The 16,022-nt window shown below is 54.3% G+C and overlaps 2 protein-coding genes across 4 annotated transcripts; one reads left to right on the top strand and one right to left on the bottom strand.

Moving 5' to 3' along the window:
* Nucleotides 1–7,240: 7,240 nt before the first annotated feature.
* Nucleotides 7,241–13,311, top strand: Eola1 (endothelium and lymphocyte associated ASCH domain 1). Of its 3 annotated transcripts, XM_077106609.1 has the most exons (4): nucleotides 7,241–7,513; nucleotides 11,232–11,345; nucleotides 11,545–12,010; nucleotides 12,791–13,311. In XM_077106609.1, exons 3-4 carry the CDS (start codon nucleotides 11,758–11,760, stop codon nucleotides 13,012–13,014), a joined length of 477 nt encoding a protein of 158 aa, XP_076962724.1. In that variant the 5' UTR covers nucleotides 7,241–7,513; nucleotides 11,232–11,345; nucleotides 11,545–11,757; the 3' UTR covers nucleotides 13,015–13,311. The 3 variants fall into 3 exon arrangements, with proteins under 3 accessions (XP_076962724.1, XP_076962722.1, XP_076962723.1); XM_077106607.1 differs by lacking the exon at nucleotides 11,232–11,345 and having other exon boundaries at nucleotides 7,241–7,600; XM_077106608.1 differs by lacking the exon at nucleotides 11,232–11,345.
* Nucleotides 13,312–14,272: 961 nt separating this feature from the next.
* On the bottom strand, nucleotides 14,273–15,946 carry LOC143638711 (heat shock transcription factor, X-linked member 3-like). Its single transcript, XM_077106521.1, has 3 exons — nucleotides 15,747–15,946; nucleotides 15,368–15,665; nucleotides 14,273–14,950 (listed from the first exon to the last, which is right to left on the bottom strand). Exons 1-3 carry the CDS (start codon nucleotides 15,944–15,946, stop codon nucleotides 14,273–14,275), a joined length of 1,176 nt encoding a protein of 391 aa, XP_076962636.1.
* Nucleotides 15,947–16,022: the final 76 nt, after the last annotated feature.

Raw genomic sequence — 16,022 nt, forward strand, 5'->3', positions numbered from 1 at the left:
GTATTACAACCAGGAGAGGGCTCAGAATAGCAGGATGGGAGCAACCTGCTGCCAGATGTCTGAGCAGAGTTAGGACAGTATAGCACAACACGGACAAGGCTGCTGGGCCTGGTAAGGGAGACAAAGAAGACACCTATAGATGAAGGAACAGCACACACCTGCACCTATGGGCAATCAGAGTCCCTAGAGGATAGGACAGTAAGGGTGCCTGACCAGGGGTTCTGAAAACTCAGATCTAAGTATTCCCTAATTAGACACATAACCTAAAGCCCTGGCAAGGCCCTTAGGATGGTGCAAACTCACTACTGGGATGGATCCTAGAAACCAGGAAACACCACTGTTCTAGGAACAACAGCCTTGAAAGGCTAGCAGGGCCATGGCAGACAGTAAATAAAAGAAGGGAGACAAGGGTGAAAAGAGTGGGTCTGCTGGAACTGGACAGATCAGGTGAAGCCAGAAGACTTCCCAGGGGAGTATGTGCCCCAGAGGGCTCAGAAGACACATCCTGTACCAAGAGGTTCAGGGATGTACTGAAGAAAGGACCCTATCATCACTCAGAAGCTTGGCAGTTGCGCCTCTACAGGCCAACCCCAAGGGAGCCTGGTATAGAACAAGGCTCCCAGGGAAAAGCCCAATAGCCTGCCACCCTCTCCTCCTCCTCCTCTTTCTTAGCCGCAGCAGCAGTGGGAATAGAGGTTGGGACAGCATTGAACAACACTGAGCACACAGAAGCTGAGCTGACGACTGCACATCCTCGACAGTTGAGAGCAATGGAGACCACCAGCACAAGCCAGCCTCCCTTAGAGCACAGCAAAATCACAACCAACATGGTACAGCTCAAGGTGGACACTCAAAGGGAGCAAGGATGAGTGAGCAGGAGGCTGAGGGCAGCCTCGCCAACAAACCACTCACCTTGCCTGCTCAGTTCCCGCCCTAGTCCAGCTTCCAGAACTGGAACACATTGAATAACATGGTGGCCAGGTCCCCAGGAAGGAAGCTGCAGTACCATGGCAAGTAGATGCTATGATGTTCCCCGAGCCATGCCTGAAGGCAACAATGGCTATGTGCTGGGTCACTGAACAGCAGGGAAATGGGAATAACCAGAGAAGGCTCTTGCGCACAGTGTCCCATGGGACACTCATATCTGGAGTCTCAATAAGCTCCATGGGAAAGGTGGCCTCAGGAAGAACTGCTGTGCTTACCTATCTAGACAGAGTATGTTGCTGGATCCAAAGTGGGATGATCCATTCCCTGAGGATTTGACTGCTGTGAGGTCTTGAACATGCAGGGGTGGAATTCACAATGGGCTACAGAGCTACTGCCATATCGGGTCAATTTCCTGAGTAACCTTTCAGAATATGGGCTAACACTTACCATAATAAAAAAAAAGTAGGAGGAAAAATGCAACACAGCATGTGCTCAATTGAATAACCAAACACTGTATAGGAGAAAAAGCAAGAAAAATAAATGTTCTTGCCTCTCAGAAATGACCTCAGGACCGTTCTTTGCTTCTGATTCTCATACGTTTCTGTACTTTCCAAAGTTGCCACAGTGAGTGTGGAGGCACATGTCAGCAGAATGGGTCTTCCGTAGAGAGCCCACTGATCCCACAATTCCAGCCTGGTAACCATGGAGAGGAGCTGACAACTTGTCCTCTGGCATCACCCCCCAATCATCTAAACAAATAATCTGAACTTGTCACTGGGCCATGGCATGACATCCCAACCCTCCCCAGCTTTGGAGGGCACAGCACATGACTCAGTGCTTGTTTGCATAAAGACTGAACTATTAGGAGAGTAAAGAATAAAGTGTGTCAGGACCTGGCACAGTGCTACATGTCTGTAATCCAAGCTACTTGGAAGGCTGAGGCAGGAGGATCACAAGTCCAAGGCCAGCGTTAGTGAGACCTTATCTCAAAATGACAAATAAAAAAGGCTGGGGATGAAGGTCACTGGTAGAGCATCCCTGGGTTAGATATCCAGTACACTAAAAAAAAAAAAATTGTCTGATTAAATTAAAAGCTGCTAATAATGCTTTGGCACCATAAATTCACAGAAACACACAAAGGTCATACTTGGCTCTTTACTATCTGCATCTGTTTTAGTTTGAATCTGGAATAGCCCTCAAAGGCTCCTGTGCTGAAGGCTTGGTCTGGAGAAGAAAGCAGAGCTTGTGAAGGAGACTCAATCCTGATCCCAGGAGTTGAGCAAAGCTCAGTGTTAGTGGGGAGTAGACAAGGAGAAGGTGCTTGAGAAGGAGCAGAGGAAGGAACCCCAAAGGGTTCCACATATCTGCAGGCTACTGCTGGCCTGGAGGCTCTGGAGCCCCTGCAAGGAAAACACAGTGGAAGGAGGAAGTGAGATGGGTCTGGGGAGGGGAGGGCACACCTGACCCGTGAGGGCCAGAGAAGGTGGGAGTGAGTCCCCACCAGGGTATGGTCCATGAAAGGAGACAGGGAGCAGCTGGTGAAGAGAATGTGATCAGGAGGTCAGACATCAGACCGTTTCCAGGGCTGCCGTTGACTTGTTATGTGTATAGAAAATCAAGATGGAAAAGCATCCTTGTCCTTTTCTCTGTGGCAGTCAAAGACCTCCCCCACGCAAAACCTAGTGAGGCGATGCTTCCAATGCCCCACTGCTGCAGCAGAGAGCTGGACTTGCAGCGGCTACCCCGGGACTTCACCTCCTGATCAGACAAGAGATCAGGCCTCTGCTGGGGACTCTTATGCCCAGGGAGATGGTGCATTAATCTGTGAACTGCACCCCACTTCTCAGCATACACGAGAGCAAGGAACAGCCCAAAGAGTCAGAAACAGGAGCGCTTACATTATGTCCCCATGGAGTCCCCCACTAGCAGCCATGTGCTATGAGAATACAGCTCCTTAGGCAAGTTCCAGCTCATCAAACAACAGGGCCTAAGAACAGGAACGGCACACATTCTTGGGACCCTCACTTAGATTCCAAACAGCTCTGAGGAGATGCCGTGGTGCTGGGCAGGGGCTGAAACGATTTGTGGAGGAAAGAGACCTGGAGGGGACACCAACCTAGGTGGGAGTCCCATATGAACTTTAAGGCTCCTTGAGCTCTGAGGCCTCCCTCATGTGAACAAGGTACCCTCTCCCACTCACTTTGCCTCCAGCTTTCCTGTTTTCTTGAGCTTCTCCAGGAAAAGTGTAAGTACCTCTCACTGGGAGAGAGCACTCCTCTGTCCATCCGATGTTTACTAAGCGGCTACTATGCCCGGCACGCAGCTTACAGAAAGGAGTAAAAGCAGCCTTGCCTTCCAGGAACTTTAGAGATGCTGCTGTGGCCACAGACTCCGGGAGAGCAATTGCAGCTCTGGGTTACAAGGACCTAATGCTTGGAGCATGGGTCTACCAGAAGGAAGGCTACCAGAAATAGGACACTTGATTGTGAAACAGTGAAGGTGAATTGAAAGTTGTGCTTTGGAGGATAGGTTGTCAGGATAAGAGGGGATGGGCATTCAATTCTGTACGAACCATAGCTTCAAAGCAAGGAGTCCTGTGGAACAGGTTGGGTCAGGGACTAGGTACCCCAAAGCACACTTTGACTCTGGCCAGTGTTAGTCCAGAAGAGGGAAGAGAGCTCAGGCTGAAACTTGAGGCGCCTGCACCCCAACAGGAGAAGGCTTGGCAGGTTTTCAGTAGGGGACTGATTTGCAAGGTAGACAATGAAGGGTACTGTGTGGAGGACCAACAGAAAAGACGCAACATAGGACTCCAGGCCAGTCAGGAAAATCAGGGAATAGCACAGACACCAGAGAATGTGGCCTGACCTCAGCAAGTAGCAAAGGGAACAAAGGAAGAGGAATCTATCTTCTTACATGTAAGGTAGAGGCAGGGACCTAGATCTTGGCTCTCCAGTCACTGGGCAGGACAGTGTAAGGAAGCATGGTGATCCTGAGGGAAGGTTGTGGTGTGAAAGACGAAAAGCCAGGTTGGCACAAAGTTGGGATGTGGTTTTGGCAACTTAGGTCTGAGGGGCAGCAGCACATAGGGTGGTGCTATTCAGCTCCCTTCAAAACAAAAGATGGTTATTCCCTGCCTCACTGGCAGGAACCAACAATGCATCTAGGGGAAAGGAAAGCTGTGGGGGGGTTCATCCCTGTGGTGCAAGCCTCAGCCCTGAACTCTGTGGACACAGGCAGGCGTCTCCCTTCTCCCAGTTGCTATTCCTCTGGAGTGCACCCTAAAGTACACACTCAGGGTTCGGTTAGGTCCATGAGGACCCTGGTTTGGCCGTTTTCCCCTCTTGACTAAGAGTGCAGCACAGAAACCCTAAGCTTCCTCCTCAGTTCTGCCCTGTGCATCTGGCAGCTCCTCCCACAGCTCTGTGGGCTCCTCCCCGAACTTGACCACAGGTCCCCCTTCCCTGGTGCAGCACTAGGTCTTTCCCCAGCTCTCTCCAAAGATCTGCCTGCATCTCTGCACCAGCTCCTTCCAGAGGATTGAGCATTCAGCAACTTCCCCAATTCTTAGCCACAGCTCTGCCTATTCGCTATAATCAGCGTCTCCTCAGCCACATCTGCCCCCACTTCCGCCCTCCCCCCCCCCCAGTTCTGTGCTAGCTCCTAGCTCACCTTTCTCACAAGTCACCCTGATCTTGCATACTTACTTCTGCCCCAGCTCTTTCCTATAAAGACAACCTCAGAGACAGGTCAGGTGGCATTCACCTGTAATTCCAGTGGCTTGGGATCCTGAGGCAGGATGGCGAGTTCATCAGGCTCAGAAACCTAGTGAAGCCCTAAGCAACTCAGTGAGAACCTGTCTCCATATAAAATATTAAAAGTAGGGGGGGGGGCTGGGGAGGGGTTGGGCTTGTGGCTCAGCGATAGAGTGCCCCTGGGTTCAATCCCTAATACCAAAAAAAAAAAAAAGACAACCACAACTCTTTCCCATAAAACTCTGTGCTCTTCCCTTGCCCCTCCCACAAAGCTGCCCCCCATCCTGCTCCAGTAAGGGCTCATAGACCCACCCACCTCTTCCCACACTTTCCCCCCCAATTCCTAACCCAGCTCTCACACCTGTGCCCAGCTCCTCTCATAGCCATGCTCCTCATCTGAAATCTTACCACTCATAAGCCCTTCCCTAGTCCTTCCATAAATCCACCCCACTCTGCTTGGGTTTCTCAACCCCACCCACAACTCCTGCATAGGAACTCACAGCCCTGCCCTGCTCCCAAGTTCCAACTCCTGCCCCTGAACCTAGCCCACAACTACTCCTACCTTTCCATTTGTGGCCAGACCCCCATGACACATTAAAACTCAGCCCCACCCCAATTCCTACCTGAGTAATAATAGCCCTACCCAGCTCCACATTTTTCTTTTTTTTTGGTACCAGGGACTGAAGTCAGGGGCACTCAATCACTGAGCCACATTCCCAGCCAAATTTTGTATTTTTAGAGACAGAGACTCACTGAGTTGCATAGCCCCTAGCTGTTGCTGGCTATGAAGTCGCGATCCTCCCAACTCAGCCTCCAGAGCCACTGTGATTACAGGTATGCACCCAGGCCCGCTCCAACACTTCTCCCTCAGCCCAGTCCCAACAGGAACTCAGCACTCAGCCCCGCCCAGCCACCTCCTACAGAGGCCAGCTCCCAAACAGTGCATAACTCCTTGAGCTCCACCCAGCTCCTCCCACAGATGAGCTCCCACTCTATTTCATTACTCACAGCCCCGCCCCAACTTCTACCTTAGTCCAGAGCTCCATCCTCAACTCCACCTCACTCCTTGGCACCACCGCTCCCAATTCCTCTCTCATTCCACGTAGCCCCGCCCAACTCTACCCGCAGACCTGCCTCCAACACCTACTTCACTCCCTGCAGCCCCGCTGCCAACTCCCGCCCTACAACTCACGGTCCCATCTAGCTTCTCCCACACCCGGTCCCCACCCCTACTCACCCGCACACCCTGCTCCACCGGCGGGCCCTCCTGGCTCCACCTGCAGCCCCAAACTCACCTCACTCCTTGCAGCCACGCCCCCAACACCTACGTATTCCTCAAAGGCCCGCCCCAACTCCTACCTCCTTGCAGCCCCGGACTCGGCTACTGGTTTCCCCAACCCCGCCCAGAACTCTCACTCCTCACAGCCAAGCCCAACTCCACCCGCAGCCCCTCCCAACTCCCCCACTAACACGCCCCCAACACTTACGTCACGCTAAGCCCCGCCCCTAACTTTCTCATTCCTTGCAGGCCAGCCACCAACTCCTACCTCACTCCTCACAGCCCTGCCCCAAACTTCTAGTGCTTGCAGCCTCGGGAAGCTCCTCCTTGCAAGCCTGCCCGAAACACCCACCCCACTCCTCTGGGCCCAGCACACCTCCAACCCCAGGCCACCCATCTCCTCCCGCGAACAGGCCCGCAACTCCTCCCTCACTCCTGAAAGCCCCGCTCCCAAATACCACCTCATTCTTGCAGCCCCGCCCCAACTCCTACCTCACTCCTTGCAGTCCCGCCAAGCTCCTCTGGACAAGCCCACCCAGAGCTCCTATCTCACTCCTTGCTGTCAGGACCCCAGAGCCTATGTCACTCACCCCAACTCCTACCTAAGCCCCACAGAGCTCTTCTGGACAAACCCCCCCACAGCCCCTATCTCACTCCTCACAGCCCAGAACAGCTCCACCCGCAGCCCCGCCCAGCTCCTCCCACTGACATGCCTCCAACGCCTACGTCACTCCTCCCGCCACGCCCCAACTCATTCTCATTCCTCAAAGCCCCGCCCCAACTCCTGCCTCACTCCAAGAAGCCTAGCTCAAAAGCTACCCTGGCAGCCCCCCCCCCCGCGCCCCCAGCTTATACCTCAGCAATGTCCCCCCTTCCTACCTCCATACTCAACCCGCCCAAAACTCCTACCTTAGCACTCTGTCATGGCTGGCCTTTCTCCTCTCTAAGCTCCAACCCTCCCCGCAGCACCGTCCCTAACGTTCTCTGAGGCTGGTCTCATTCCAATCTTTCCTTTTACTCCCATGGGTCCTTGTCTAACTCTACTCCCTCTTCCTGGTCACGGGACTGGTGGGATGGGCCAGGGTGTCAGGGCCTAGGGAGTCCAACAGCATTTTCTCCTTGCCGCTTGGGGAGGAAGTGCGTGCTGTCATGAGTGCGTGATTACGTACTTGCGTGGCTCCCTATCCGTGGCACGTGGCTACAGGCCGTCGGCCTGATTGGCTGGGTACAAACAAGCCGCGAACCTACGTGAGGTGTACGTAATCACGTGTGGGCGTGCTTGCATGCGTGGGTGCGTGCCTGCCTGTGCTCCTGCTCGAAGGGACTTTGGGGGCTGGGCTAAGGCGCCAGCGTTAATGCCTGCGAGCCCCTGTCCACAACCTAAGGTGTCCCAGAGGCGGCAGCAGCGCAGCCCCAACACCGGCCCAGCGCTCTCCTGGGCCTCATCATCTCCTCACCAGCCGGCGGAGCCCTTCCCAGGGCTGGTGGCCTCTCCTGGGCCGCGGTGGACTGTCCGGTCCGATGGTCGCAGGTCGGAGTTGGACCAGTGCCAGTGAGTCCAGAGTCCTGAGACTGCCCGCGATCTAAGAGAGCCAGGATCACGCCTGCGGGCGCCTGTGTGCTCCTCGCTTCTCCTAAGGTGCCTCTGGACTGGGGTTTCCCTGGAAGTGGGACTCAAAACCCATGCAGTGGAGCCCTTGTCAGCCCCTACTCCGACAGGCTTCACGCCCTTTCTTTGGCCAAGTGCGTGTTTGTGATGTGCTTCTGCCAGCACACAGCTAGTGTGGTGCTCCACTCACACCTGCCCCACCTTACCTTGAGCTGTGGACTCCCTGAGACCCCAGGCGATGAGATGTTCAGCTCTGTGCACTGGGTCGCTGTGCCCTGTGTGGTCTGCCCAGAATTAAAGTGAGGGTGATGTGATCTGGGGCCTCCAAACCTTTGCCCTGAGACCATGTGAGGAGAGGTGCCAGTTTTCTGCTCTTGGATCCTGGGTCCTGGCCTAAGAGCAGGGCTCCTTTCCCGAACTGACTTCCCACCCTCCTAACTGATACATCATGTGATCCTTGACCCAGACGGGACTAGCCCCACTGTCATGGGCATCATCGGTAGCAGACCCAAGCTCTGGTGAGGTGCACATGTGTGTTCCCTTTGAAACATGCCCTCCCAGATAGTCCTGGTCATTGGTGCTCACTGAGTAGAAAGCCTTCTGGTGCCACCATACAGCATTGCTGTCTTATCCTTCACCTGTCCTCCTTACCTCCTGTCCTTGTGCAGGTGAAGAAGCTGAGACAAGCAGAATGGGGCTTTCCCCTCAAGCCCCAGGCAGGGACCCTCTACAGCCCCAGGCAGGAGGGGGCTCAACCCCCTGATTGCCTTTAGTTGTCACTAGGGAGTCCACCCACGCAGGTCATGTTTCAGAGTTGTGGTTTTGTGGTGTCCATGAGGAAGCTGTCAGCCCAGAAGCTGAGTGGCGGGAACTAGGCAGACCTTCACTCTGGTCACGTATCTCAGTAGAGGAGATAGAAATGGCGAGGCCTGGTGAGAGGCATTCTGCCTTCTTCATAAGTCATGAGGATGGGGGATCCTTTGTCACCCATCAGCAGGATAATGATGCTGTGGGCTGTGTGTGGGACAGTGGCACCACTGGTTGGGCGAGTCTTTGTGGAAGGCCACTTGCTGGCATATTTCAGCATCTTTGATGTGTATGCCAACCAGTTTGTGACAAAGAATATCAATTCTAGTGGCAGAAAGTGGGAAGCAGTTTCTAAGTATCCATCAGTAGAGCAATGCATGGTTGTGTAAATGATGGGACCACCGAGAGTGGGATGCCATCCAGAGGACGAATAGTGACGCAGATCAAGAGGTACAGAGAGGAAGAATGTGCTTGAAGTGCTATTGAATGGAAAGGTCTGGCCCTACTATGTGGAGATGTATGGGTGGGGAACACCTCACACCTATCTATTATTTTGCCAAGATAGCCATAAGAAAGTGCCACAAATTGGGTGACTTAAGGAACAGGAAGATATGCCCACACATTTCTGGAGGCTGGAATGTGAAACCAAAGTGTCAGGGGGCTCTGTGTCTTCTGTGGGCCCTTGGAGAATCTGCTCTATCCCTCTCCCAGCTTCTGGCTGTCGGTTGGCCATCTTCGGTGTTCCTTGACTTGAGGAAGCATCACCCCAATCTCTGCCTTCATCTTCTCATGGTGTTTTCCCTCTGTGTATGCACACCTCTAAATTCCCCAGTTTTGTAAGGACACCATCTATACTGGATGTGGGCCACCCTAGTCAGTTGAATTTTACTGGATTCCATTTGTAAAACATCCATCTTTATATTTATGGTTGTGGTGTGAGGTGCTGGGGGTAGAGCCCTTCAAGATAGGGTTTCTAAGGGGACACAGGGAAACCCTGAGGACCCAACAAAGGCCCTGGGGTAGGAACTGGCCCTGGGATGGAAGACAGGCCTGTGCAGCAGCAGGGAGGTGGATAAAGGGGAAAAAGAGGTCTGATGGCAGGGGCAAGGAACCAGATCAGGAGGGAGCTTGTGGGCCTGGTGAGAAGTGTCTATTCTGCCCTGGTTGGGCAGGAACCCTTGGAAGGATTCAGCAGAGGAATGCCATGATGTGTTTGCCCCTGAATTGGGGTCTCTCTGACTCCAGCTTGGATGCCAGAGAGCAGTGCCACATGCTGAGCAGTGATGAGGATACTGCTTGAGAAGCCAGCAGGTGGTAGGAGATTGGACTGGGATGGTGGCCATGTAGACCGACCATGGCATGGCATGAGATTGGGGATAGGCTTTGGAGATATGGCCATGTGACATAGGTGGTGGATGAGGGAAAGAGAGGGAAGAAGGAGAGCTCTAGGTCTGGGGCAGGGATATGGTATAGGTGGTGACCCCACCTAGAGATGTGGAAGGGAGGTGGATTTGGTGTGCAGGGGTTGGGTCCTCAGTCTGTTGGCCTGACCCAGGAAAGGTTGAGGCTAAGAAAGTTTGGCCAGTGGGCCAAGTAGTAGAGAGGCCAGCAAGCACTCTGGAAGCCTGGGAAGGAGTTGGAAAGGGGATGGTCAGCCAGACCTGGGCTGCTGAGAGTCATGTGAGATGAAGACAGAACTAGCCAAACCCGTATTCAGTGCCTGTGGGATACCAGGAACCCAAAGGGGAGGGTTCATGTAGTGAGGGCTTGAGTTCAGTGAGGTGAGGAGGGAGACGTAGAGAGCTTTGCTGAGGTCTCTGCTGTGCAGAGTTGTCGCGGAGGGAGACAGAAGCTAGAGGAACATCCTTCACCTGATGCAGCATGTGCGGGCACAGCTCTGTGTGCAGAGGAGTCCTTTGTGTCAGGGGGGAGTATTTTTCCTGAATGAGAGCACAGAGGCAGGGCCCAGGCCCTGGAGTGAGGTAGAGAAGGGATGGTTTGTTAGGGGAAGCCCAGCCCTAGAAAGAGGAGGCAGGCAGAAGATCTGGCACAGAAAGGGAGGCTGTGGGTTGGTGGAGGAATGAGTGCCAGGCTTCTTTTGTCCTGATGGGGCCTTGTCTTGGGAGGATGGGCGTATTTCCCTAAAACCATAGGAGATACTTGGGGTGAAGTGGATGGGCTTGAAGAGGGTACAGGGAGGCACTAGGCAGAGTGGAGGGGGCAGCTCATGGGTAAAGGGCAGAGTTGCCAGAGGACAGGACCCCAGGCTTGATGTTGCTGCCGCTACCGAGAGTAGCCACCATTTGGGACTGTCCTACTAGGTGCCAGGGAATGGCTGAGTGCTCCCAGCACCTGGCCTGCCCTCACAGCCCCAAGGAAACCGAGGCTGCATGACCTTCAGAGAGTGAGCTGAGGTTCTGCCGTCAAGCCCTGGTGGCTGCCGTGATGAGGGCCTGGGCTTCTCACTGAGCATAGCACAGGCTTCCTGTGGAAGGGGTCCGTCGTCTCCTGAGGTACATGAATGAAAAGGTGAGGGCCTCGTCAGGGAGTGCCTGAGGTCAGTCTGTTCCACTGTGGGCAGTTGCTTCATCTATCAGCTCCTCCTTCTCTCAGCCATAGAGGGGGGCTAGCAATTGCTACTGGGCCTGCTGGGTCATTTGAGGATTAAATTCAGTCTTCTAAGGATCCTGAGCAGTCCAGGGCCGGGCACACGGAAGGAGTATGCACACTGGGTAAATTGTTCTTATTCTCAGGATTCCTTTGTCTTGGCTCAGGTGGGTGGGGGATGGGGATTGAGGAGCATGACACCCGAGTGGGTCTGGAATAGATACTGACAGGCCACTTGACATCACAGGGAGTTCTGACATAGGAATCGATAAATGTTGGACACCCAGGAATCGTGCGCAGCAGCCTGCAGTGGTGGGAGCCAGACACTGAGGGACGGCAACGCTTGTGGTGGCGTGGCCAGGTGCGGAGAGTGGTGTTGGGGTGATGTGGGCAGGCAGGAGGAGAGAGATCCAGGCCTGTTCCTCTGTGCCAAAGGCAGCCCACTCAGGGTGAAGCCCCGAGTAGGCCAAAGGGGGCCTCCCTCCTCTGTTTTCACCTAGGACATGGTGACTCCGGTCATGCTACTGACCACACACTGCCCTGCCTGTGCCTTTCTCTAGCTGTTGACATCCTACTCCACGTGCTCGCCAAAGACTCCACAGGATGGAACGGAATCCTCCGAACCCCAGCACCCTGCCTTGAGCCCATGGTGGAGCAGGGCCTCAGTGACTGTGCGGTGACAGGTAGAAGCAGCAGCGAGCCCTCAAGGTCAGTGCGGTTTCAGGGCCCGGGGGAAGGAAGACTTTGCTGGCTGTGAGCCCAAAGGGAAGAAGATGAAGTTTTCCTGCCTGTCCTTCCGGCAGCCTTATGCCGGTTTTGTCTTGAATGGAGTCAAGACCCTGGAAACGCGGTGGCATCCCCTGCTGAAGAGCCACCAGAACTGCACCATTGCCATCCACATTGCTCAGAGGGACTGGGAAGACAGCTCCTGGAGGGAGCTGCTGGTGGAGAGGCTGCAGATGAGCCCTGGGCAGATCCAGGCCTTACTCTGGGAAGGGGAGAAGTTTGGCCGAGGAGTGATAGCTGGTAAGTGGGGGCGTGCCAACCAGGGTGCAGAGAGCTCCAGATTTGCCCCCCGGATGGTGCTCTGAGGTTCATGGCTTCTGTTCTGTTTTCCCTTGAACTGGTGGGCATGTTTGCTGCGGTTTCCCTGAGCAGCACACCTTTGGAGGGGCTGCAAGAGGCACTGGCCTGGGGGCCTGTGGGCCTGGCTGCACACAACCTTGGTAAATCACCTCTCTCCTCTGGGCTGCAGTTGCTATTTGTGATCTGAGAGGTGTCTGTCTGTGGCACGTGGCCACTGAGTGCATGCCTCCAAGTCCAGAAGGGACAGCACTGCATGCCGTTCCAGTTGAGTGGCCTCTAGAGTGAGGCTGCCTGCCCGGCTTCATGTGCCTGCCACACCCGTGATGTTCCCTGGGCGCGTGCCCAACCTCTCAGCTGTCCAGGTCCCGCGTTGGCACCTGCCACCTGGTGACCTGCTGAGGCGTCCCGTTGGCAGTGGTTACCCCTGCAGGCACGGTGCCCTTCTGATATGTAACTGCCACCTCAGCAGTCTTATGGGGCCCACCCATCCCTTGTGCATCCTCAGTGAGGACAGGGCTCTTTCCTATTCATGTCACCCTGGATTTCATGAACAGAGTGTGGCAGGTCACCAGTGTTGAGTGAGAAAGACTCAACTTGCCTTTAGTCTTTTTAGTGATATTTTGGGCTCCAGCAGTGTGCCTTTCAGTCACCCTGTCATCACACGGCAGGCCTTGGATTATGGAAGGGAAAGCCTTCTGTGTGTTTTCTCTTTGGGCACAGGGCTCGTGGACATCGGAGAAACGTTGCAGTACCCGGAAAACTTAGCTCCCGACGAGGTTGTGGAACTGGAAAATCAAGCTGTTCTTACCAACCTGCGGCAGAAGTATTTGACAGTGGTTTCAAACCCCAGGTGGTTACTGGAGCCTGTACCCCAGAAAGGGGGGAAGGATGTGTTTGAGGTGGACATCCCGGAACATCTGATCCCCGTGGCATACAAGGTGTGACCACTGTGGGCTCCAGAGAGGAAAGTTGTTGAGACACCCAGTAAATCATGAAACAGACCCAAGAGAATCGGGTTAAGTGTGAATCGCCACAGCCCCCAGCGCTGCTCGTGGACACAGATTGCTATGCTCACAAGAAGGGAACGGGGAAGGCGGACTTTCCCTGGGCAGTGCCTCCTTGGGCTCGTTGAGATCATGTGTGGTCCCTTGACCTTCAGGGGACAGGCAAGGCCACCAGGAAATGTCTTGGCATTGCCCCTAACTTTGGTCCAGCTACTTTCTAGATTGTGCAAATAAATGTCCAGATGGTAACTGTTTAGTGCTTGGGGCGCCCTTGTGGGTTTTCCCGGCTCTTTCTTTGAGTCAGAGCTCTGGGGTGTATGAAGAGCACCCAGGGGCATGGTGGGAAGTCTGGGACCTGGCACTGAATCCTGCTAGAGAAATGACCAGCAGTTCATGGCCCAGTGCATCCCAGGTGAAGAGAACATTGGACTTGGAGCAAGCCATCTGTTCCCTCTTGTCATTCTCACGCTGTGGGAAAAGTGTCCCTGGGTTCTGCATGGATGTCATGCAGCTACTTCCTTCCCAAGCAGAGGATCCTAACTACTGCTGTGATTGAGTCAGGTCGACTTTTGTAGAGACACGTGTGCTGTCTTTTGTAGCAATCTTTTGTTGACTTTGTAGCACAGTCTCTAGTGGTAGTTATCTGTGGGGACCAGGGGCTCCCCCCACCCTCATGGAGACTGGCATGGCCTGACTCTTGTGAGGCAGGATATAGTACCGTCCATCCCCTCCCAGATGGGAGCCTGATTTTAGGCCTGCAGAGAGGCCCACTGTGTGTTGGGAGACTTCCTGGCAACTCTGGGGTGGGGTTGCCCTGTCAGGAAGGAATCTCCTGCGTTGAGATACCTGAGTTGTGTGAGGTGATTCCCAGGTCAGGAGCCAGGCTCTTCTGTCTTCTGACCAGCAGGCCATTCAGGGACCAGATCTTGCTGAGCTCACACTCACCATTGCCCAGCCAGGTCCTCCGCTGGGGGCGTGGAACAGCTGCTGCTTCCAAAGGAAAGGGGTTAGGGGGACCTAAGCAGCACCAGCCACCACATTGTGCAAGAGTAGCACGGGAGCTTACAAAGAACAGGACTCGCGACTCTTCTTTAGATCATTTATTTACCCCTTCAGAGTTTTGTTTTCCTCTGTCAAGACCAAAAGTAGGTTCAACATTAGAAAATGTTGACTTTTATCATTGGTGCGTGGGCTGAGTTCAAGGACCTGTGTTGTCCTTGAACTGCTCACAGAGTGCACATTTGTAATCTGAGGAGCCCTCCTGCACCTCCTCCTCATTGTCATCCTCCTCGCCCTCGCCTTGGCCTTCACCTTCACCTTCACCATCCTCCGGGGGCTCCCTTGGGGACATGGCTGAGAGGGCGGCCAGCAGGATGGAATAACAAGTGTTGTACAAAGACATGACTGAACAATAGTCAGGGTAACCCTGGGGGCTTCCGGGCACTTCCCCCTCGCCTTCCATTCCGGCAGTAGCTTGGGAGGAAGGTGTGCTATCTTCAGAAGTGCCCTCCCCATCAGGGCCGCTTGGCTCCTGCGGGAGCTGGTTTTCCAGGGGTTGTTGAGAGACACTGCTCATCGCCCACACCCCAGAGGGCATGAAGGGCTGTGTGCCTCTGGGCCCCTGGTCGTCCAGGGCTTCCCTCTGGGGCAGCTCGTGCTCTGCCTTGACCTCATGGTGGAAGCGTGGGGAGCGTCTGGTAGGGACCAGCTTCTTTTTCTTGGCAGATGATGCGCGGCTCTCTCGCCCAGCAGCCGGGTTCTTCAGTGGCGTTGGTATGCAGGTCCCACGCTGAGCAGAGCTTCTTGCTTCTCCTTTTTTACGGATGTTTTCCAGGAGCCCTGGCTTGTCTTTCTGGAAATTGGAGTTGCGGTAGATCTGAAACAAAAGGAAAAGTTTTAGCCTTCCTGGGGTAAAGGGTGCCTTGCTCCGCCCACCACCCCCACCCAGAATCCTAATGGACTTGGTTTGTAATGGAGGAAATCATTTTCAAGTTCCCGGCCAGTGTGGCTGCCCTTCCTGCATGACCTCACTAAAGAAAATTCATAGGTCAAGGGGGTCAAACACATGCATGACAGTAACTGGCCTCTCAGCCCTTTTTTTCTTGCCTTCAGATTATCTCTAAAGGGTTGTCACTTAACATGAAATGCTGAATGTTCATCTTTCCATAGGTGATCTACCACACTAGACCAGTGATCCTTGGAAATGAGCCCTTGCAGTGGGATTCATCTGGGGGCGCTAGGAAGGCATTCAAGAAACAGGGACAGTGGGTGACAGGAGTACTTTCTACTTTACCATCATTCTCTTCTTCCCCCGAGAGTAAGCTGATGCATCTTTCGGGCGGATCTTGCTGAATCCATAGAGGTTCAGCTGGCGAATGAAATTCTTCAGGCTGTCAGTTTCAAAAATCCTCTCTGCGCCCCTCCGGCCAAGGACCTCTCTCTGGAAAAGGTCAGCCTCGATGACCATGATGTCTCCTTCGCCACCCCAGCACACAGACCTGAAGGTGTCATCCTCCACTATTGCCCAAAGCTTTCTGGGGAAGGAGAGCCCGAGAAGGTTCTCAGTGCCTTCCTCGCTGGTCACCGGCCGGCTCGGTTCTTCTGGTGGCTGGCTCGGTTCTTCTGGTGGCTGGCTCGGTTCTTCTGGTGGCTGGCTCGGTTCTTCTGGTGGCTGGCTCGGTTCTTCCGGTGGCTGGCTCTCTTGGGAGCCGGGATCTTGGCTCAGGGCTTGGTCACCATACCCGTCCAAACCCTGTCCTGAATCCACCTTGGGATCAGGTGAAGGATGAGATAGGGGCTTGCTCGCTGGCTCTTCGCTGACCAACGAGGCCACCTGGATTTCAGAGTGCTCTTTGACACACTCACTGGCCATGGCGCTACACTATCAGGAGCATTTCCTACCCAAGACTGGTGTAGACGTCCTAGCGAGTCTAAAGTGCCTTCGTCCA

The sequence above is a fragment of the Callospermophilus lateralis genome, chromosome X, assembly GCF_048772815.1.
Source record: "Callospermophilus lateralis isolate mCalLat2 chromosome X, mCalLat2.hap1, whole genome shotgun sequence".
Lineage (NCBI taxonomy): Eukaryota > Metazoa > Chordata > Mammalia > Rodentia > Sciuridae > Callospermophilus > Callospermophilus lateralis.